This window comes from Odontomachus brunneus, unplaced genomic scaffold, assembly GCF_010583005.1.
Source record: "Odontomachus brunneus isolate Ranch 3 - 2012 unplaced genomic scaffold, Obru_v1 Obru_scaffold_052, whole genome shotgun sequence".
In the NCBI taxonomy this organism is placed as follows: Eukaryota; Metazoa; Arthropoda; class Insecta; order Hymenoptera; family Formicidae; genus Odontomachus; species Odontomachus brunneus.
In genome coordinates, this window is record NW_022639502.1 from 2,054,740 (window position 1) to 2,079,291 (window position 24,552).

At 33.3% G+C, this 24,552-nt stretch overlaps 2 protein-coding genes across 5 annotated transcripts; one reads left to right on the forward strand and one right to left on the reverse strand.

Moving 5' to 3' along the window:
- Positions 1-17: 17 nt before the first annotated feature.
- LOC116845500 (V-type proton ATPase 116 kDa subunit a) lies at positions 18-15,047 on the reverse strand. Of its 4 annotated transcripts, none has more exons than XM_032818266.1 (8): positions 14,732-15,047; positions 14,146-14,451; positions 5,847-5,947; positions 4,106-4,232; positions 3,737-3,913; positions 3,347-3,559; positions 1,856-3,252; positions 18-818 (listed from the first exon to the last, which is right to left on the reverse strand). In XM_032818266.1, the coding sequence occupies exons 1-8, from the start codon at positions 14,846-14,848 to the stop codon at positions 716-718; spliced, it is 2,541 nt and encodes an 846-aa protein (XP_032674157.1). In that variant the 5' UTR covers positions 14,849-15,047; the 3' UTR covers positions 18-715. The 4 variants fall into 4 exon arrangements, with proteins under 4 accessions (XP_032674157.1, XP_032674159.1, XP_032674158.1 ...); XM_032818268.1 differs by lacking the exon at positions 5,847-5,947 and adding an exon at positions 8,512-8,564; XM_032818267.1 differs by lacking the exon at positions 5,847-5,947 and adding an exon at positions 10,704-10,789.
- A 3,035-nt stretch (positions 15,048-18,082) lies between these two features.
- LOC116845499 (lipase 3-like) lies at positions 18,083-24,505 on the forward strand. The gene is made up of 9 exons (XM_032818264.1): positions 18,083-18,268; positions 19,743-20,046; positions 21,291-21,492; positions 22,243-22,357; positions 22,569-22,812; positions 22,976-23,134; positions 23,362-23,446; positions 23,613-23,755; positions 23,972-24,505. The coding sequence occupies exons 2-9, from the start codon at positions 19,846-19,848 to the stop codon at positions 24,134-24,136; spliced, it is 1,314 nt and encodes a 437-aa protein (XP_032674155.1). The 5' UTR covers positions 18,083-18,268; positions 19,743-19,845; the 3' UTR covers positions 24,137-24,505.
- The last annotated feature ends 47 nt before the right edge of the window (positions 24,506-24,552 follow it).

Below are 24,552 nucleotides of genomic sequence, written 5' to 3' on the forward strand. Positions count from 1 at the left end.
GAGTGCGGACATTTGGAAGAGGTTTTTGGAATCTTGATTATATTTAAAGCAGAATTAGTCTCTCAACAGTTATATACATATTGTCTCATTGAGTACACTGCGTCATGCTTTGACGCAATCATTCATAAATGATCAAGTTTCTCTTCAATTTGCTACATTCTTTATTACGTACAGATATACGGAACAACATCAATCGATTATCGCTTTTGTTGCGACGTATGTTTTCAGATCTAGATTCTATAGTATGCGGAATGAATTCCGCATCGCCTAAATAACACTTCCTAAAGTTGTGAGATTTGTAATATTAAACAATAATAAAAAAAGAAACAATACTTCATACCAATTTAATGATAATAAAGACAACAAATTAGATCTCAAATTCGATTGCAATTTTTTGACCAATTTAAAGAAACAAACTTATAGTGCAGCAAAAATATTCTCTAATAATGATTTTGTATTATAAATCTTGTAGTCTTATTAAAGGAAGCGCTGTTCATTTATATTTCAACGATTACACGGATATAACTTTGCACTTTGACAAATTATAATGATTGAATTGACATTCCAAATATTCATTCAGAAGAGATTTTTCGTTCATTAATTATTCATGACTGACTTGTTTGAAGGAGCAACTATCGAATTTACGATCTCGTCGAGCTTCTACTGACAACGATAGTCAGTAATGATCGTTAATTATCATTAAACTATTATTAAATTAATCTTCAGTAGTGGCCTGTGCAGCGTCTAAAATAATTTCGAAGGAGAACGGCTGGAAACCATATCCCAAACCAGAGTAAAATTTGCTCTGGAACTCCACCCTGCCAGATACAAATCAAGAATTAGAAACAATCAACATTGATTTACAAATATAATTAGTATAATCAATTTATACAGCAACAATACATGAATTTAGAAATTATTGAAACTGCTTAAATGTATAAATTTAACATAATTTTTAATTTATTTATACAGAATGTTAGTTAAGTATGTTGCCATACTCAACAGAGTGATTCTTTGGTTTATTTCAAGTAAAAAAGTTCATATAAACATGTGTCCTAAACGGCTTAGTTTCCGAAATAAAAAAATTTAAACGTGTAGTAATAATCTGTTTCGTTTAGAACAGCTTTCTCTAGTACTGGTGTTCTAACTGTCACAAGCTTTCCAAGGTCAACAGTGTTCCTTACAAAAAAACCCTTTTCTCGAAGATAGCAGTGAATATTCGCAAATGTTTTATGACATGGTAAATTGCGTTGGGGATATCTTTTTGCATAAATACGCCTTGCCTCACGTGAGTTATCATTTGCAAGACCGTAGGCAAAATGCATATCTGTCATTTCAAAATTTGTAAACTTAGGCATGATGAAACCGATTTTGATGGGCTGAAACAATTTGGCCCGAATACACAAGCTAACCGACTCGCAGCAACATCAGAACTGAAGTCTATTTTTGAATTTATGACTTTGACTTTGTCACTTTGTTTACGATCGTGCGAATGGTAACTCACGTGAAGCAAGGCATATTTATGCAGGAAGATATCTCCAACGCAATTTACCGTTTCGTCAAATATTTGCGAACATTCACCTATATTTCGGAAACTAAGCCGTTTAGGACACATGTTTATATGAACTTTTTTACTTGAAATAAACCAAAGAATCGCTCTGTTGAGTATGGCAACATATTTAACTAACACCCTATATAAAGCAATATGAAGTAGCGAAAAACTCAAGCTTAATAGAAGAGATAAGATACAATTAATTTTCCGACTTTTGAAACTAATATTTTCGAAAAGAAGATCCTATATGAAGGAAAGAAGGATTTTTAAGATATCATGTATTTCTATCTAGCAGATTCTTACCAATGCAAACGTAATGTATGCAAGAACGCGGAGAGACCCTCCATGAGTACGAGAATGCCTACGGTAAGTACGGCCCAAAAGGCGAAGATAAGGTAAAGGATGATACCGCCGTCCCAGCCTTCTCTCGCCAGGCCATTTCTCATCACCATGATCCATAACACTTCGGACAGCTGAGCATGGGCCAAAGACAAGGCCCACAGACGCAGGTAGGACGCGGTATGCGACACACTGCCGAGAACGTATTCGATGGTATGAATACCCTGGTGAATGAACACCTCCGTCATATCTTCTTCTTCCTCCTTGTGGCCGCCGCCGCCGCCGCCACCGCCCGCCTGAGTAACGCCACCAGTCGCCTGCAAGGCTCCCATGCCGCCCTCCACGTCACCGTTCTCGGCGCCGTGGTTGTTGAGCTGGTAGTGCTGCTTCTTACGATTGCGCATCATCAAAATTGGTTTCGCCAGCAACATCCATGGTATACAAAGCACAGCCAAGATCACTAGGAATTGCTGCAGACCGCCCTGACCGCTGTACATGTAAGGATCACATACGCCAACTTTGTTGACATGCTTGAAGAGAACCATGTTGATGAAGGTGATGAGAACCGAGGGTGCGCAGCCCGGGCCAGCTGTCAACTCATTCTTCGGTCCGTATTTAATCCACTTGATAAACATAAGCAACACCATGTAGAAGAAGAGCAATATGAGGAAGATCACCTGAGGCACGAACTCGCAAATGATGTTGATGCGCTTCTTAAAGTACATGTGGTTCCACAGGCCAACCATTACACCAAATAGCATGTGCAGCACGCCAAAAATAATGGATATCTTCATCTTGTACGAGTTTAGAAAAATGATCTTGTTCTCAGCCAACTGCCATACAGGATCCATACCGAATGGGTATGGATAATCAATATAATCCTCACTACTCGGATTCAGCTGTAGTTCCTTATTGTTCATTACGGTACTGAGATTATAATTAATAACCCAGTTGGTGCCGAAAATATTGAGTGATTTGGAGAACACGTCATTGTAAATGAGACCTGTATATATAGAGAATATACCCATGAGGAAAATGATATAGCGACCACCGAAGAAAATGTTCCAGATCTCGTTGTCGCTTTTCTTTGCTGCTAATGGCTTTTCCTTTAGCACCATCCAGCCGCCAAACAGAAACATAATGAGACCATGGCCGCTATCACCGAACATTATCGCGAACAGGAATGGGAATGTTATGATGGTGTAGGGTGCAGGGTTCATTTCGCGGTAAGAAGCGACTCCATACGCATCGATCAGCGTCTGGAAGCCCTTAGTGAACTTGTTAGTGCGATTGTACGTCGGCGGGTCTTCAAACGTTTCCATACGATTCAAAATTGGGGGTACGGAACTCCCGCTGCGCTCCTGAAGACGAAAGAGAGAGAGAGAGAAAAGACGTTAATCTTTCATTCAACAATAAGATGATCGAGGAAATAGCAAGAATAAGTCTGTCAATTACCGTTCCGCGTCTTAGAGCCAGCTGGATAGTCTCAATGTCCAAAACAGGCACCCAACATTCAGCGATCAAACACTTTTGAGTGACGTCCAAGTTGAAAAGATTCAGAGTATGATAGATAGCCTTGATCTTGCGAACCTTGACGAACCAGTTTTTGATGTTCTTCGCAGCAGCTACGAGAACACGATGACGATGATCCTGCGTCTGTCCTAAGACCTGAAGAATAGTTTCATATCAATTTTCTTCTCAGTGACAGAATGACTAAGGTTGAAAAGTGTTATGAAATAATAAACGTATATAACAACATGTAATAACATCAATACTGAAATTGCAATATGAATATTATATAACGATACGATTTTTTTATAACAAAATATAATGCGATTTCCTTACAGTATTCAAATCTTCGATGCGTGTCATAACGCCCATAGCCATCTCTCTGCGATCAGCTGGCGCTTCCGGGCAGGGATACAAAGTTGCCCTGAAGCCTTCGCAGATCTTCTTTACGCGAGTCTTCAGCTGATCGCCTTGAAAGAAAATGATGAAGACCGACTTGTGCACCTGGTCTCCCTAAATCCGTTAATATTCATTAATAATGTGAATCTTGTATGAGCTGCTACACGCGCTTTCAACTTTTTATAGAAATTCTCGCGTGTGACATAAATTCTTAATTATGTAAGGTCCATTTGCGATTTCGTATTCACGATAAATCCTTTACGTTCTAGGGATTTTTTAGATTTTTAGACCTTTGCGATCACTCACCGTCGAAGGATCTTCCAAAGGAGTTTCGATTTCCGCCTGACGCAGAAAGACATTTCCACGGCATGCACGCCACAGCATGCGCTCAAACGCAGGGATGCGTTCCCTCAGAATAACTCCTGCGACGAAGCTGTTCGCATGACGACATAAAAAGTCATATTAAAAGATAATAATGGCAAACAAAGATCAGATACCTAGGGTGTCTATCGGCGGGCATGTGCGTTAACGCAAACTGGGTTGTGAGAGACTCATTACGATTACGATCACGATCATTGTCCTTATGATGATTCAAGTAAAGCATCGTGGTAATCGTTACGACAGTATATAGCGAAGCTTTCAATCTGTATCGGTCAACGACTCGTGCGGATTTGCCGTGGAATAGCTAGCCAATTGGGAAATGATGATTTCTGTAGCCATGGTCCTTCTTTCATTTTCTGTTTCCTTTTTACATACCTCTGTCGATCCTACGGATCCTCAAGACACTCTTTCAACGACAAACTCCAACAAACAGCATACGTGTGTCACAGGAACAAACTGGGTTTTGTCGGGGTGTATCATCGTACGTCGGATCATAATTATGCAAAGTGCCATGGGACTTGCTTTGTCAATACATTTTTATCAGTTTGTTGTATATGGAATCACACGTTATGATTGTCAACTTTATGACTCTTTTCAACTTGGGACATGCAATTATGTCACACAGCCATCATACCACAAGATGCAAGAATGAAAAAGGTAAGTAAACATATAGCATTGATTCTTGAAAAATTTCTTCTGTGAATCAAATAACATTTACTTACCATTTTAACAACATTTATTAAATCACTACCTAATAATATCTTATTACGAATATGTTATACAATTCTGGTATTACTTTAAAATGTTATTTAAAATTATAAATTTTTTTTTATATATAAAGAAAAAATTAAAGACTTCCATATACAACTTGATCTTTTCCTGTGTGTATGGGTAACACTTGCGGCAAGCTCTTAAATGTCTTTTACATTGTGTGTGTTGTGTTCAGTGCATTAAGTTTCAGGATCTTTAGATCCATAAAGCTCCAGGATATCGTAGCTCTTTATAGATTCTTCGATGCGTCATGTTTCACTGTCCAATTCTCAATCCCATATAATATTATACGCAAAACAGCCACATTTAGGATTAAATGTGGTGTGGATGTGCGAACCTTCGAATTTTAGATCTAGTGTTCCAAAGTACCAAATGTTTTGAAGCGCTTTCCCAAAACTCGAGGGTCCGAACCTCTATGAATTTGAAGTACCAGAAATCCAAAGTTCCAAATATCTAGGATTCTAAGGAACTAAAATACTGAAGAGTGTAAGGTTCTAAGTATCCAAAGCGTCGAAGAGTCCAGAGTATCGAGAGTGCTAAAATCTCCGAGGATTTAACGTCGCGAGGATTTACGCTAATAGAAAGACGATATGTCAATATGAAGTGTTTAGTTCTGCAATGAAAAAAAAATTATACTTCTTAAGATTCATTGAAGAACAGAAAATTTCTAGGAGACGTAGCTTCTATTATAAATCTACGAAATCAACGATATACGAAAAGGATTTGAATTTGCTCGATTCTGCGCGTCGTTACGTCCTTGGATTTTTTCAGCCGAGAAATGATTATCGGCTGAATACCTCGTGGATCCTCATCGTGGAATTTGTCCGACTCATTGGATTCCTAGGATCCTGCACAACAGGATGGAAGGATTAACTAGTGTAATGGGAGTACGTACCCCAACTGGACAGGACCAAGGGCGGACTGGCGGGCGATATTATCATCGCTAATCAACGCGCGTGTCATGGACTCGGTGGGGTTCAAGCCCGCGTGCTCTTGCTGACGACACAACAGACAAGACACAACCACATTAGCCACACTAGACACGACCACAATGCTCCAACAACTCTGTCCTCTTGTTTGCACTTTCGGATTTTGCCTCTCGTTTCGTTATTTTTGGGCTATTTGGGCGAACTTGAAATATTTCGTAACGATTTTGTTTACAATTAAGATAATTAGAATACCGCATTATTTTCCACATAGCAGCAAACATGATGAATTGAGTATAATATGCTACAAAAAGAAATATGATAACAAATTTAATTGCTTTTCAATTTGAATAATTTTTTGATAACTAGATTGTGATAAATTTTATACACAAATTAAATGATTACTTATATTTTAAATCTTAAAAATGATGAAATGTTTAATTTCTTTAGATCTTCTTAATTTTTTATTCACAATTGTCCTTTTTAATTTCTTATTTTGATTCCTGATTCCTTGAAATGAAATTTAGAATTTGAGTCATACAAAATACAGATTCAGTTAAAACGTAAGTTATATTTAACCAAGATATTTCAAGTTCGTTTAATTCGCTGGGTTAAATATGAATTGCCAGACCGTAAGTATGTATGTATGTGTGATAACGACAATAAAAGTTAAATGATCGTTGAGCGAAAGTTAGCGGCCAGTCAACGGCACAACCGTGAGTGATGCTTATGCAATTTCTCATTATTCTTATAGGAATTCTAACATGAGAAAAGTATTTTTACGTATTTCAACAGATAAAAAGCCATCAAATAAAAAAGACAATTTAGTAATTACATTACTTGTTATGATATAGATTAAGATTATACAGAAAAGAAAACATATAATAAAATTATACAAAATTGGAACTTTAAAATTTTTGCTAATTGCGCGCGGTCGTGCCTAAGAGATTTTGAATAATAGAAAAACCGCTAGATTACTAGAGATAGATCAAGGAGGAAAATATGTATGGCAATTCTTATTTATTAAAAAATCTGAAAAAAATTGTATAAGCCATTATTATCTCGTCCGTTTAATATAACAATAAGAGTTTGCTCGAAAGGAATATTCAATTGGAGAATTATATCAGAATTTTCTTTCGACATTGTTTCTAGTCGATTGAAACATGATGGGATTAAGATCATCATTGGCAGACGATGCGAAATAGGCGCAACTTATTTAAGTGAAGCGCGACATAAGCCAAGCTGTTAGATCGTTAAAGGAATTTTGTTGTTTCCCCTGTTCCCTTTCTTCCTTAAGATTACAGAATTTCCAATTTTTAAGCTACTACGTTACTTAAGTTTCTCATTCCGTGGAATTTCCGTGATCTCGAAAAAGAATCGATGGATCCTAAAATAAAATTCAATGTATAATCTTTAACGATCCAATGATCCACACTGATCCTGATTAATGTAACGAAAAGGATAAAAACGAATGCAAGGGCATGCGAGCAAGCGGCACACTTAAAACACATATAGACAGTCCTTTGTTAAGAAGGAAGGACATTGTTATACATACCCATGGCCACACCATCATCATTTATTGTTATTTACAACGTTCTGTCACTACGAGTGAGAATTATTGCAACAATTTTGTCGCGCGAGTGTCGAACTAGAAAGCGAGTGAATCTCGATCGTTTTCGTCGATCGAAACGTACTCGATACAGTTTGAACTTCTCTGCTCGGACGGTGTTAAAAACAGGTGACGTCAAACTGTATCAACTGTTATTGGTCGGCACGACTTTTTTCGCCGATTTCTGCTTTTAACTCTTTTCATTTTCTTTTGCTTTCTCTCTAAGATATTGTGTATTGCAACAGAAAGTGTGGGTGACAGCCTAATTTTGCACAATCGATCAGTGAACGTCGGACGGTTATTTGTGAAAGCAAACAGTCGCGTTTGTCTTTAAAGAGCATACCTCGATTGCTGAAGCATTCCTGAAGACAAAGAAATAAAAAGCCTAAGAATTAACTTCTGGTACAGAAAGATAAGATGAACGCTCTGGGAGTGTTATGGAAATAATATGAAGATGATGATTTAGGGAGATATTCGAAGACAGATTTCCAATTAAATTTGAAAGTCATCTCCAAAACTGACACACATCATTGAGAAAGACAAGTTTCCAATGAAATTTGAAGACAATCTCAAAAACTGACACACGTCATTGAGAAAGAGCACTATATAAAAATTTAAGAATTTAGAACCCTATGAAAATGGACCTGCACGTTCTTTTTTAATTTAGCGAAATAATGATTCAGAAGATATGAAGAGAAAATCGAATATTTAAAACTGAGAACTCAGTATGCTAAGATAGGCGCGAGCTTGGAGATATAAAAAATGATATGGTTATAAACCAGGAATCTAAAAACATGAAGACTTAAGCTCTTTGCTCGATTAAATGAGATATTACAAGAAAGAAAGAATTCTCTTATCGCGCGATAAGAAGTGGATATCTTCGACATGATCTTAAAGGGAAGTGCTCCAGCAACGCAGGGTGCGGCTCTGTTCTTTGAGCGATGGATTCTTGGAGACACAGGCAACAACATCGAGGCAAACAGTTTTGCAAACAGATTCGCAAATAACGGTTGATAACAGCTTGCCTGAGCGGACTCCTATAATGTGCTCCTACGGTGTCTGCCGCAGTGTACAGGTGCTGTAACCATAGAATACACTGACGTAGGGTGCCTCTACATAGGGTCTAGCCTTACACGTGCCGACTACGAACGTCGGAAGGAAACAAAGGACTTTTCGAAAATTCAATAAAATATTCATCGATCAATTTTTAAACTCAATCGATCTCTCATTTGAACACCCTGTGTCCGCACAAAGAATTCTACGTTGAGCACACTTTCGGTTTATCTTGGAATAGAATCGGAGCCGAGCTTCTAACACTTAGGAGCGACTAAGGCAATTGTGACACCGCGATTTTTTTTACGATGCATTTCGTAATATCAAGTAATGTGCATTTTTGCAACAAGGAAACTTTTCTTATTGATTACATATCTCATTGATATTGCTACTACATTCTTATATAGTATAGAAACAATACTTTAAGATATCTAATTCATTAAAAAAAAGATAATTTTTAAGTAATTGGAAAATATTACGGCGTCGCATTTCTTTTGCCTCCTATTTTTATTACATTTGTTTCTACACGAAGACATTTTATTACATCAAAGAATCCAAATTGGTTAAAAATAAGAGAGTCACTGAATCTAAAATAAATAAAAGTCCCTTCTATAAATATATTGATTTTTAGAAACATTCAAAGATAAAGGAATTAAAAATTTCCAAATTCAATATTTCAGCAATTTAAATTTTTGTTTGAATGTGGAAAAATGTGGAAAAACAAATTTTATTTCTATTTTTTAAAAGTTTATTAATTAATTTTATCTTATAGTTCACCGTGTGTTTTAACAATTATACAAGAAAGTTATATAAAAAGAAATATATTTTTCAAATGTAATAAAAATCGTGTTAAAAATGTCCGGTTTCCTTTCGTTTCCATGCATATCTTTATTCTACTCCAAAATTACGTTCGAGAGTACATATAAGAATATTCGTCGGATGGTTTCGTTTATTTGGCTGCACATTTCCTGAATTATACATAATTCTCGGATTACCAATCAATAAAAGAATTAATTTTATTTAATAGTTCTTTGACGTACGATGTTCTCTATCTGAACAATGCATGGAAAACTATAAATATGTCTAAAAATATTAAAATGTATGAGATAATAAGAATATGTATGTAAATGATAAATAATAGCTTATAATGATATAAAAGTTATATAAAAATAGTAAGAGAGAAAGAATATTTATTAAAAGATACTCTGGATTCACATCAGTAATCCGAGAATCTATATTAGTGACCGAGCACCATTGCGAAGTGCAGCAGTGCATCGGGTGCAAATCTGCAACACAAACTGTGGACATGCGACAATATATTGGGAATGATTCTCGGTCACGTAGAGATGGAAATGCAGAGCGTGGAGACCCGAAATCAAATTAAATCAGATCAAAGGTCAAAAACATTTTCGAATCTTAGAAAAATTCAAAGAAGATTTTTGTAAAATGAGAGATTATCAAATGTATATTAAAGTGTAAAAAATATTAATTCAATAACAAAATCTACGTTATATGTAAAAATGTTATGTTTCAAGAATGTTTCAGGAATGTTTCAAGGATCCAAAAGTAGAAAAAACAATTTTTAGATTCTTAAATATTATAAAATCATAGTTAACTCTTATTGCGAACAGTATTGAGGTTTCTTGATATTGGTATCAAAGAATACAAGAAAATATCTGACTAAGAAAAAAATTTAAGAGATAAGACATTATGAAGAGTGAATTATAAACGTACGACATATCAATTCAAATAGATACACCATAAAAGTACAGTATGTATACAAATGTTATATCTGCATAAACATGAGGTCCCACGAATAATATCCTTTTAATCACGCATATTCATTAACAAATATTTTATATCACAAATTTATTATTGACAAATATAGTATCTGACGGCTTTCCACGTTAAAAAATTAATTACATTGTCTAATTAATATTCTCTATTTTTCCAAATAAATTTTTCCAAACAAAATTGAGAGTTTTAAGTTACAGATTGATAGAGACATTGATACACATACATTTGTAAACTTCTAATTTATCTATTCGAATTGAATTGTACGTCCCTTGGAACCTCAATTGATTAAAATATTTTTTTACTTTCGAGAGATCTTTGGGTGTCGCCACGCTCTGCATTAATTGGACGTACGCCACGCATTAATTACCCGAGCTTGAGAGCCTGGCCGCCGGCGCGGAGGCCCTCCTCACCCAGCAGAGTGACTTGTTCTTCTTCACGGCTGGGATCTGCCATCTGCGACACGACACCTCCATGCTCAGCCTGGCAACAGACACAGGTCACCCCTCTTTCGCCCTATCTCCCGTTCCACTCGCCCATTCCAGACTTTCTTTCTCTTTTTTCTTTCTGTCTCAAAATTTTCTTCAACTCACCGATTTGTCGAAGAGGAGGAAGTTGTTTCTTCTTGAACTCGCGATAATAATTTCTAAGTAATTTTTTCAATTGTATGAGCTACGTATAAGCCTAATTCGTGATGCTTAATGGTAATGTTGATAGAATAAAAGGAACTTTACATTTTTAATATATCAAGTTTTTTTAATGCAAATATTGATTCAAAAAGACCGAATCGTTAAAGATGAAACGTAAAATTCAAACAGTTGAACATTTACTTGTGTGTAAACATCACGAATAGTATAACATTCACGCAAATCTGATCTTATTAAATCTACAAAAAATAGTTAACATATTACTACTGGCTATTAACACATGGCAATTTTACTCTAACTATATATATCAAGTTAATAACTACGATAAATTAATACATGAAAAGGGAAAACATGTCATGTTACATATAGATGTACATGTCTTGCTACACATGCTACATGCAAACAATTTCCATTCATTAATTCAATAAAGGCCATAATTATTTCTTCTAAATGTTGTTTTTAAAATTTTCATATTTAGTTTAATATTCTACATTAAACTCAAATTAAAGATATTCTAAGTTTATTTAAAAAGAAAAACCAAAAATTTTCTAATACGGTATAATTTATTTTTCAAGAAATTATTTATATTTACAGCATTTTGCAGATTATATATACAAATCCCAGTATTTTTTAGTGTAAAAATTATTAATTATACGAATTGTTAAAAATAACGAAATTAGAATCTAAAACATCTTGAGAATTGTTGAATGAATAGGTGTTGTATAAAATATAAATAAAAAAGTCGACGGCCTTCAAAGAATTAAAGTGTATGATGCATACTTTTCTAAATAATTTTTAATACATTTACGTAAAATATTGCGCATGTTAGTACAATTCATGCACATTGCCATTAATTGATCACTGTTACTAATTGCAAGGCTCCATGCTTCCTGTCGCGCGTACAACTACTTTTATGAAACTCTACTATGATTTTAATAATCTTATGATGATCTTATGATTGTACAGATTGATTAGCTTTATGAAACTCTACTATGGCTTTAATAATATGATGAAATGTATATATGAAATTTATGATGATCTCACAATAATGTTACATTACTTCCAACAATAATAACATTGCGCCTTAATTTCTTGCTACATCTGTTATTACGAAACATCGCCGATATTTGCTATTGGACTCAGAGTTGTTACTTGCTCGTAAAAATTCTGAAAAATTCAGTAACTCAATACAATGAAACGGTTATCGCTAAAAAAATGTCACTAAATTATTTTCTATTAAATTACTGAATTATATATTTTATTTGCATGTACCTCTCTTGTTAAATAAATTATTTGCAACTCATATTTCCAAACATGCATATTTCTCAAATTACGAGAGATACATTTCTATATATATTTATACAAAAAGGAAAAAGTAAAATGTGATTAATAATGGAACAAAATGGAAGGAATAAATAAGAACCAAAAAAATAAATAACTCCAATATTAACACAAGTTTTTACGATAGTGGAAAATTAAACAATAGAATATTGAGAAGTATATTAAATAATACACTACAATATTTAGACTATTAAACATTAAATAACTATTTTTCAAGAGATGTTCTTTCTACACATCAAGGTACTCTTAACAATCAGATAATTATCTTAATTTTTTGTCTGTCAATAAAACAACGAGATTTAAATTCTAAAAATAAAAAAAAAAATTATATTGAATCATAAAAGAAATGAAAGAAATAAAACTCTATCTCGTTATTTTATCGGTATACTAGCAGACTCAATAAGAAATCGAACACATTTAAAGGCTAATCCGGAACGACTTCTAACTTGTGTGCAGGAATGAGATACATTGTCGATGCAAGGGGTACGACAATTACTGATAATAATACATACTGTGATCTCTCAAAAAACTTTTCTAAAAACAATGTGTAGTAAGATTAACGATACCACTTTGAAATCGTAACAGTCAACCTATACGGAAATTACGGCCGGATCGGATAATTATCAAGGGACATAAAGGGAGATAGGGCGTAGCGAGTGACTTGTGTCCTTTGCGATACTGGCTTTTGGTTAGTTGGCAACACTAACACATTAATAATCCTAAAATCACTCAACAATATGATTAGTAATACACAATGAGAACATTCGATGCCTGACAGCTCATCGGAATGGAAATCTGGATTGTCAGCCTGTCAGACAGTCTCATCTCATCTTGTTCTCCTCTAAGTAGCTCCGCTGCATTCGCTTAGACTTGCACAAGCGCGCGAAGATACAGGACCTCCGGATATGTATAATTCGCACAATCTCCAGCTTTTCATGCATCAGAGAAAATCCGGCAGCACAAACTCATTACTTTTACTCTTTCTTTCCTTTTAGCTTAAATATTCTTATTCTTCGATTTAATTAATAACACAATTTTCTTGCTCTATAAGAGACTGCAGAATCGTCACCTCAACGGGACTTCGGGAAACTTTCTCCATACTTTTAAGGAGATGCGATGATAGCGTACTAATGTTTCACTATACATTGAGAGTTTGAAAATATCCGTTAAAGCGAGCAAAATCCCATTGAGGTGATAAACTTTCTCACACTGAAGCATATATTACAACATCTAATTGCTATTTTATGGTAGAAAAATCGCTCAATTTACAAGTTAATCGATTTATGGAAATGTAGGCCAAACAAATGCGAGGCTGTAAGTTGCAACATGAAATTTCACAGTACGGTGTCTCATACAGATTCATTTGTACATAAATCTAATCACAGCGAACACAGCAGAATGCTTTTTGCTCCATGATAGAGGTATCGTAAGCCAAATAAATGCACTTTATAGCAGAATATCCAATTGGTAGAAAATTATTCTTATATGTTCATCAACTTGACATTCAAGGTAACCGATTGCCAGATTGCCAATATTTACAGGCCATTCTATAGATCATTAAGGTTTCCCTTCACGAAATCCACATTTAAATTGTACAGAGCATTCAACAGATTTAGGAAAAGACCCAACCAATCCTGCAATTCTTTCAACACTTTAACAAACAGCACTTCTTATTATCCCCTCTTTCAGATAAAATAAATATAAAAAAAAAAGAAAATAAAAGGGAACAGTCCCTGATGATTTGTTTGAGAAAGACTCATCTGGTTCTTATGCTAAAGTATTCAATGGAAAGATAAAGATCTGCAGCTGTGGAATATGACTCACCTCATCGAAAAAGACTTGAGTTTTTCGCAAGATATGCTTCAATTCGGTTAGCTCCAGGAAGTTACGTTTGAGAGCCTCGGCATTCTGATTCACTTCCCGAAGCTCGTTCTCTAATTTCTCAAAGGTCGCCTCTAAGTCGATCATCTCTCGGGGCTGCGGTGCTTCCGGATTCTCGCCGGTGTCCAACATCGGGATCCCATCCTTCTTGATCTCCTTCTCGAGGTAGCGCAACTTGCGCTCCATCTCGTCGCATCGGCGCACCTCATTAACGAATTTACGTTGAAAAGCGTTAACATCGGGATTCAGCTGCAACGTATCGAGCGTATTAGCATTAGAATGACAGAGCCATTGACACAATAGCACAAATACATAACAATGCCATCGTAACAAGGTACGAAGTCTATTCGTGCCGCATTAATTATGTTTTTTTGGAATTCTTTACTGGAACAGCAGCAGGCTAATGTGTCATTGCGCACACACACACACAAGGATCACTGACAATTTTAACGTCGACACCGATGCCGAGCGAGAATGACAAGAGCATAGGCCAAAATAAGACGGGACAAGCAAAAACCGCAGGACTTACATCGCGAAACTGCACGAGACCGAGCTCGCCGAGCTCGGAGACGCAGGCGTAAGCGGCTTCACTTTGGAGGAACAACTGACACAAGGTCATCTCCTCGCTGCGGAAGAGCGAACCCATCCTTGTAGCTGGGTATAGCGCTTCGACGATACGTTGAAACCGGTTACTCGAGGAATACCCGAGCTGGTCCAAAGGTCGTAAGGCGTCGTGACACTCAATCACCCAAACGTCCTCTTAGAACCGCCACTGTCTGGAACTGCGACCGTGGTAGTCGCGACAGCCGAACAACAATCGATTCGAGCGGTCACGAGTGCGCGAGCGCAGGTCACGTGGTGACGAGCCGCGGGTCACATGATTAGCACGAGAGAGCGCCAAGTGACCTCGCTACACCCATCGGCGACGTCGACGCCGCCGTGCGGAAATGTGATTGAAATTAGCGCCATTACTTGACTTCCTATAAATAGAATGAAACGTCGATAAGATAAATAAATAAATATTTCTCGCAATAAATATATACACACATGCGGAAAGCGATAAACGTAAGCCATTTATAGATGTGCAGATAGTAATTTGATAAGAATCAAGCCCCACTCGTAAAATTTTTTGCGATTATCAGAGATAAAATTCAAATGAACAATTTTGTATCCCGCACACATCGGAAGCGCGCGCATGAAATGAATCACGTTTTATTTTATTAAATTATTAATTCTTTGTTTTGTTTTGAGGATATTAATCTCAACTAAAGATCGATTTATGATGGCCGTAGACGTTAACTTATGCTGTAATCCATAAGAAATTGAATTACAGTCGATTATTACAAGAATAGTTAACTGTGATTGGTATATTTTTTATGGATTACAGCATAAGTTAACGGTTACAGTCACCATAAATCGGCCTTAACGCATTATATATTCTGTGTGAATATCCCCTCTAGAATTGAACATACTCTCTTATGTCAGAGAATTTTCTTACACGACTATCGTTTTTTATTGAATCACCGATGTAATGACGGTAAGATGACTTTTGAACAGGAACTTTGACAAATGTAATAACGGAAAAAATGCAATGAAAACATAGTTATTTGTTCCAGCAAAATGATTCATATGAACGAAGTGTGAATCGCGTTTTGAAGTAAACTTTACCATCATCATCATCATTCACGCTACTTCGCAAAGAGAGGGAGACCTTAATTAGCAATTTATATCTAAATATATTCAGGACATAAACTATATATTTGCATAGTTGATACACAGGAAGTAAATAAGGGATAAATTTATAGGCAGTGGTGAATTTAGAGAGGAATATCGAGGAGTTATAAGTAAAAATCATTTTGGCATTCAGGAAATCGCAAAGACACGTAACGTAGAATAAGTTACATGAAATAGTCACAATCCAAGGGCATACATGAATATTCCTCTATCTTGATACGGAAGAAACTCTAGCGTATGAAGTAAAAAAAGTCATGTTAGTTGGATGTTTTAATATTAATGATTAATATGAATGATGAATCTTCAAATTTCTGATTATGTATACAAAGCTATGAGATTTTTTAAACTTTAGTTATTTAGTACTTTAGTTTTTTCAGTACTTTATGTACTGATAGAAAAATATCGTTCATTTCTGATTCTTAAAATATACTAGAGTAAAAAATGTTGATTGATAAATATAAAACACTGTTATAGTGAAGTTCCAAATTTTCTAACTTATTAATTAACAACACTAAATATCAATGTAATCTCTGAAATTATTTTCAGGATGTTTCTTCAATTTTTTAACCTAATTAACAACACTAAATATCGATAAAATCTCTAAAATTATTGTCAGGATATTTCTTCAATTCCTCAACTTAAATCCCTGGCTTAAATTTTGGAATTTCGGATGACGAATACAGTGACGGCGGAAATTGTGGTAAATTACATTAACACGAATTAATAAATTAAATTTGTAGCAAATTTTGATCTAAATCATCAGTACATAATTTTAATCTAAATTTAATTTGGTAACCTTGAGAATAACTTAAATACTGAATCTGTTTGAACTTATAACAGTAAAAAATTATCTATGTCTCCTTAAGTGCACAGTTATTTTATGTATTTATAAAGCTCGTAGACAGCTTGTTTTTTCACTCATAATACGTCAACACTTGAGGAATTAGTTATTCTCTGTTAAATAGCAGTGGAGTTTACATTCTTTACATTTAGCCACAAAGCTGTTGACCTCTCTTAGGCGGAAAAGTAGAAGTTGCTGAAGGATAAAAGCGACAAGAGTTCGATCATCAAGAAACTGCACTTGTCCTTGACGATTAAAATCACTGTTGTCTTTTCGTCATTTTATAGAACGCAATAGCGGAACTATTCATTATAGAACCCTATATTGCAAGAGATGAACCTAAAAGGAACACAAAATTTCATGTGATTCTTTAGTAAAATCAAAGAGATAACAAAACTTATCAATCCGATAGAAATATGATAAAAACTCAACTTTGCAATGCATAATATTTTTATTATGACATTTACCGAAATTCTTGATTAAAAGTTTCTTAAATAGCACAAGACGTCTTAGAATCATCCCAGATATGTCCAAAACTCTTAAGTGCATTCAAGATAATTTCAAGACGTATTGTGCTATCTGGATTTCTTGTAAATTTATAAAATTTCTTCCATTATAATTTGCATGATATATAACACGTTAATATAAAAATTGATCTTTAAAAAACCTTAAATTTATGTTATTTTATCTCTGGTAAAAAAAGTTTATAGATAAAATAAAATTCTATCGTTCTATCGTTTTCTATCGTTTTGAATATGAATCTTGATTCGTGAGTTCATAAATGTGAATAGTATTTTATTGTATACAATAGAATATAATAGATAGTGATAGAATTTCTATCATTAGTTTCCTATAGAATACAAAATCGTGTATGACCAAATAAAATACAATAGAATATCTGAGAACGAGAACGATACAGCTTAAAGAAAACGATTCAAATTGATAGCGCTCGCAAGTTCAGATATAAATCCTATCTTATTTTATCGTATTTTATCTGGTTATACACAATTTTGAATTCTATAGAAAACTAACGATAATTTTATCACTATCTATTGTATTCTATTGTATACGATAGATTAGATTCTATTGTATACTATTTACATTTGTAAATTCACGAACCAAAATCCATATTCAAAACGATAGAAAATAATTATTTTATTTTATCGTTCTATATAAACTTTTTTTTACCAGGGATATTGGATAAGGAAGAATAAGTGAGAAATGATTTAGATAGAGGCCTGAAAGTACAAGATCCGTCACTGCATCGGTCAGTATATATTTGAAGGAGCTGAGCTGATGTTTCTTTGTAGTTTCATATAAACTCTTACGTCGGATAGTGAATCATTTTTTTAAAAGATAGACGTGGGAGACACAGGGAGACAGGAAGTACTACTAAATCGATTGTCAAAGACGATCGAAGACGCACCCCTTTAATTTCCTTTTCTTTTCTGAACTTGAATACTTGGCGTATAATTGAAGATAACTATATTGGTAAGTATATATCGGAATATATTTTTACGGAAACAATTGTAAAATATAGGACTTTTCTTTTAGAACTTTTAATAAAACACTTATTTAGAACATATATTATAAAGGTCAGATGTCTAGAAATTTACGCAAAACTTAACTGTATTTTATAGTTAAGGACTGTTTTTTATAGTTTAGGATCAAAAAATAAATCCTAACAAACATGATTGTGCAAATTATCTTGAAGATATGGCTACTTTAATTTGTTAATGTTATATCGTACAAGGTTTTTAGGTTTTAAGTGGCTTTCAATGACAATTGCAATGATAAACACATCAAATACGTTATACTGTTTGATATATGAAAATATGTTTGAAATATGAAAAGTGAGAAGCCCGTTCTCTTAATATTCCCTTAATTTTCCTTTAAAATTTATACATTTGATTAAAACAAGACATGAAAGCAGCTTCTTATTTTATAAGAAACATGAAAAACATAATAATATATAACTTTTCTAAAAAATATAATGTTTCGGGAAAAGAAGATCTCTCATACATAAATTTTGTCTTTATATGGCCTTATATATCATCATGCGTAATTATATATGTCAACAACGAAAAAATGCTGTTATACAAATATAATCGAAGTAAATATGTTTCTGACAGCACATAATGTCGACGTTTAATTAAATGAAACTATTTCTTCCTTTTTTCATTTAACATTATTTATTTTTGTGTGGATATATATGATTATATATATATATGACTATATAGAGACAAAATTGACATATAATTTATGTATAATATTATATAAACATATATAATTATATATAATAAGATATAAGATATATATATATATATATATATATATATATATATATATATATATAATAATAAAGATAGTAAGATAAGATAATAAGATATATATAATAAGATAATTATATATAAATTAATATAAAATAATTATATATAATCATTTTTTTCTCGAGGTTCAATAACATATATATTTTGTTATTTAATCGACATCGATATTTCTTATATAAAAGAATCTAATAAGCAGTGCACATAAATGGAAAATTAAACAAGATATTACCGCGTTCTCTGAAACTTCGAATGTCTAATAACATAGTACGTTGATATATTTTTATAAAACAGACTAGTGAAGAAGCTACGTGTACTAACATTTCTTACTATTTTATAAATTAGAGCATAGTACAGATATAGAAAGAGAATTATGTTAAAGTAAAGCTTAAATGAATATTCCTTAAGTAGTTCAACGAAGCTCCACTGCGAGCAATACTAAAATATGCGTTACAACGTCAAGGAACACTTTATCATTTCAAAGGTGCACGTATAGTTACGTGTGTTACACGTCACGAAGTGCTTATCGGTATTTGCATATTTGCTATGCATTTCGCAATGGTTGCACGATATTGTTAAATAATACCTTAGAAAGTTTTACTTCACATATTTTCTTGGTTGTTGTTCTTTTATTTCAGACCAGAGAAATGCAAACAAGGACGGTAACGCATCAAGGGCGTTTCAATTAACATCGTTAGCACTCGAAATCATTTTTGCGGTTGAAATCGTAGATTAGTCGATATGGCACTGTTCATGCGATACATTTTTTTTGCATTTGTAATTATTACGATACTCAAGGAAGGAGAATCGCAGTGGGGAATAGACCTGACTTTCCTACAGCAAGCATTCTTGGATTATCTCTTCCCTAAGGATCTCGGTATAGTGAGAGTAAGAAATATGGAAGAAGCCAGAAATATAGGAGGCACTAAAGTATTGGATTTTGTAAGTACAATGAATTTAAAATAAGTTTTTAAGATAAGCAAAATTTACAGTTAAAAATATACTTTCTTCTGACTAATGCTGTAATTCTAAGGAAATATATGAGTAAATCGTAAAATCGTAAAATCGTAAAATTTCATAGCTTATGAAAAAATAAAAAAAAAATCGTAGATATTTACGTAGTTATCGTATGATATACGATTCGCACAGAATTGCAGATCTCTTTATAAATTCTTATAGAGTCTTACGAGAACAAGTTATGAGTTTTACGACTTTGTCTAGAATTGCAATATAAATCGAATTTGTTTGTGTCACTATAGACACGTAAAACGGCAATACAGTACAGGACGATTTCTAAGCTGGAACAAATGGCAGAAATAGAATTTAGACACGTAATCTTTGCGACGAAACATTCTTAAGTGCAAATTATGCATGTGCGTGTCTGGCACTTTAATTTTTTGTTGGGACCGTTGTCAACTCTCTCAGATAGACAGGTGCTGAACATATTGTGCAAACGTTTAATGTAGTTTATGATACTATTGTAATTGTGCAATATGTGTTTGAAATATGCTTGTTTTAAGAAATATTCAGTTATTACGCCATAATTTTCAAAATAATACTATAATAAGTTAATATGCTATAATAATCAAAATATTCACTTTTTGTACAATAATTCTGGATTAATTACGTTTTCTTTCTGGCAAAATAAACAGCGACTTTCATAGAAATATCTAAATACTTTGATTAAAATATCGTATAAAATATCATAATTTTCATAGCATCAGATGAATGTTTTTATTGAGAAAATACTGAGAAAATTCTTGTTATATGAAGATATATCTTTGCGCAATTGTATCGATCACTAAAATAGATATACCGAAATATGTCTATCTAGGCTGTCTCTCGATATCAGACTCTCTTTATATCTGTTGCTCTACGTAGGAAATCTTTATTCTTTTAAACGGGTCCGTTATATAATAACAATATAGATGAAATGCACAGTTAAACAAGAAAAAAAAATATATAAAAAGCATATTATACACATGTATATTTATCACACGTACTAAAAAAACTGATTACTGTCTATCATCTTGAGCCTCGCCGAGCCACAATTGTGTTTTTACAATCATTATTCGATACGGCGTTCCTTGAAGGTCCTATAAGTACCTTCCGACAATTTGGAACAAAAATAGGATTCAAATTACAATATCCTATCGCATGTTTACATAAGTTTTTTCTTCTAACAGATCGGTATGGTGGAGCAATACGGTTATCCAGCTGAAGAGCATAACGTTACAACGGAAGATGGTTACAATTTGAAAATACATCGGATACCAGAAAGTCCACTATCGAGAAATAAAAGGAAGAAGAAGAATGTTGTGTTTATTCAACATGGTATTCTTTCTTCGTCTGACTCCTGGGTAGTGTTTGGTCCTGATAAAGATCTCCGTACGTATAACGATAAAACGTAACATCCCAAATAACACAGAGAATTCAAAAGTAATTCAGAAAGAATTCAGTCGTATGTCACCAATTCTGAGTTCATTTTCAGATACAAAAAAAATTCTTTAGAGTTCAGTTCTGTGAGAAGAATTATTTTTGTATCTCTAAATGAACTCAAAATTAGTGACATACGACTGAATTCTTTTTGAATTCTCTGTCCTATATGAGACTCTTAAGCCCGATCTACAATAGATGGAGTAAGGAGTAGGAGTAGGAATAAGATGAAATGGAAATAATTTATTTCACTTACTCCTTTACTCCACCTTCTTACTCCAGCTCTTATTACTTAATTCAGGCTTACTCCATATGATGTAGATGGGCAAACTTTTATTGAAGTAAGGGAGTAAGCGAAATAAATTATTTCCATTTCATCTTACTCTTACTCCTTACTCTATTTATTGTAGATCGGGCCTTATAATATACGCTGAAGCGTCCATATCAACCCGCAATCTGGCGTAAAGCTCGCCTAATAAAATAATGCTTTCTTAGCGAAATGTCAACATATTATCGACTTTTGAATTACGAAAATTGTTCATAAATTATGTATCAGATTTTATCAAGATTTTAAGCAGCTTTTAAATTAAGACTTTTCATCTGGAACGTAGTGTCTGCGATATCGAATGTTACAGTTTTAAAAATTTGCGGCGATACTGATACTATATGTCCGCGCTGGCTTATTGTTATTTTATGCTGCAGCATTTTTATTAGCCGATGAAGGCTATGATGTATGGCTTGGGAATGTGAGAGGAAATAGCTATGGCAGATCGCATATAAACATGACTGTTTATGACCATCAGTTCTGGGAATTTAGGTAAAATGTTACATTAAACATAATATCGAAAGAAAATTCTCACTAAGCAATTTTATTAAATAATAAGATCTCTTTTAATTATTATTATCTATATATTAATATTTTTTATTATTATTAAATAATAAAATTTTTCACTATAAATAATCAATTTTTTCTTTTATTAAATAATAAGATTTTCGATGTTTTATTTATCAGAATTTCTGTATTTCAGCTTTCATGAATCAGCAATGTTGGATTTGCCAGTTATATTCGATTACATACTTAATCACACCGGGCAAGAAAATATGCACTACGTCGGTTACTCGATGGGAACGTCTATGTTGTTCGTTCTTCTATCGATGAAACCCGAATACAACGCGAAGATAAAGCTGGCTACTTGTCTTGCCCCAGTTGCCTTCTGGAAAGAAGTGTCGCCTACATTTAGGCAAATTTCTGATACGTTACCAGTAGTGAAGGTAGACACCATAATCAATTTTTGCGATTAATTATTTCTAGTATATTAAGTACATCATTTTTAAAGATATACAACTAAAGAGACGCGTAAAATATATGATTAAATTGTCGTGTTTTTTTTTAATTAATGCATTGAATAAATATCTGTATGTTCACCAATTTCAGGAGCATCTCGCTAGACACAACATATATGATATTTTTTCGCAATCTGTAGGATCCATTACATTAAGCAGCACATTATGTCACGATAAGGCAATTACTCAGTCTTTATGTGTTGCGATATATTTTTTTATCGTGGGTGCTGATCCGCCACAACTTAACGTTGTAAGTTAGATTTCATTCACTTAAATGTGATATTATTTCGTATTTCTTTTCATTACTTTTCCAAGATTTTTTAATGTTTCTTTATATCGTTCTGTTTCTTTTTATAACAATATAATAAAAGAAGTCATTAATGTTTGGTATAAAAGATTCATTTATGTTGATCCTAGTTTTCGACCTAACTATATTTTGAACATTTTATTACTTTGCATAAATTATTTCTGTTATAGACAGCACTGCCATATCTCTTATCCCATTTTCCAGCCGGTACTTCCGTGCAAACACTTTACCATTATTACCAAAATATGTATGTAGGTAAGTATTCTTTTCTTTTTTATAGTAGTGATATATAATAGTGAAAAATAGTAGTGATTTTTCAAGTGTACAATATTACAATAAAATTCTAAATGTTAAATCTTGATATTTTTCATTTTAAATATGCGCTTTTGCAAATATGATATTGATTCATGCGATGTTACAGACAATTTTCAAACCTACGACTATGGACCCGTTGGTAATTATGAGCACTATAAGCAGAAAACACCTATAAGTTATGATCTTAAGAAAGTTATCGCGCCGATTGTTTTATTTTATTCAATCAACGATAAGATCGTTAGAAAAACGGTAGGAATATATTTCTTTTATTTGAAAATTGATCGTTTGTTTTGTGCGAGAAGAGAAAATGAATGAAAAAAATGTCAATATGACAAAAAGATGTAATTTTTACCGATGCCAGACGCGATGAAAGTTAATCATTCGAGTTATGACATGAAATGATCAACAGACATCAGAAACTATTTACTTTAGAAGAAGAAACTTAATCTATGTTTTTTTTTGCAGAATGTACTAGAACTAATGAAACACTTGCCAAATGTTATCTTAACAGAGGAGGTGCCATATGAACTTTTTAATCACGCGGATTATTTGTGGGGAATCGACACAAAGACTCTTATATACGATCGTATGATAGAAATAATCCAGAGGTTCGATGCTAATAATAAATAAAATTTGGCTATAAAATGACTGACATAAAATGTCCATTTACCACCAAATATTAAGTGAGGAATTCTGTGATATGTTGTTGACATTCCTCATTTAAAGTGTTTAAACTTTATAGAAGAAATGTATATGTAACTCATATATTTTTTTATTGTAATATTATTCATTTATTACTCTTTTTATTAGAAAATTCAACATTTGCATGTTACGTATTTTTTTTAAAGTTCTCAATATGGTGACATAATATATACTTAAAGTATATTTATCAGTGTATAGCCAAAATGTTTTTGGCATTCAGATTATAATATCTGTGAAAATGACAAAATGTCTTATTAATTTTATTACTGTAATATGATATTTAGAGTTATATATATATATATATATATATATATATATATATATATATATATATATATATATAT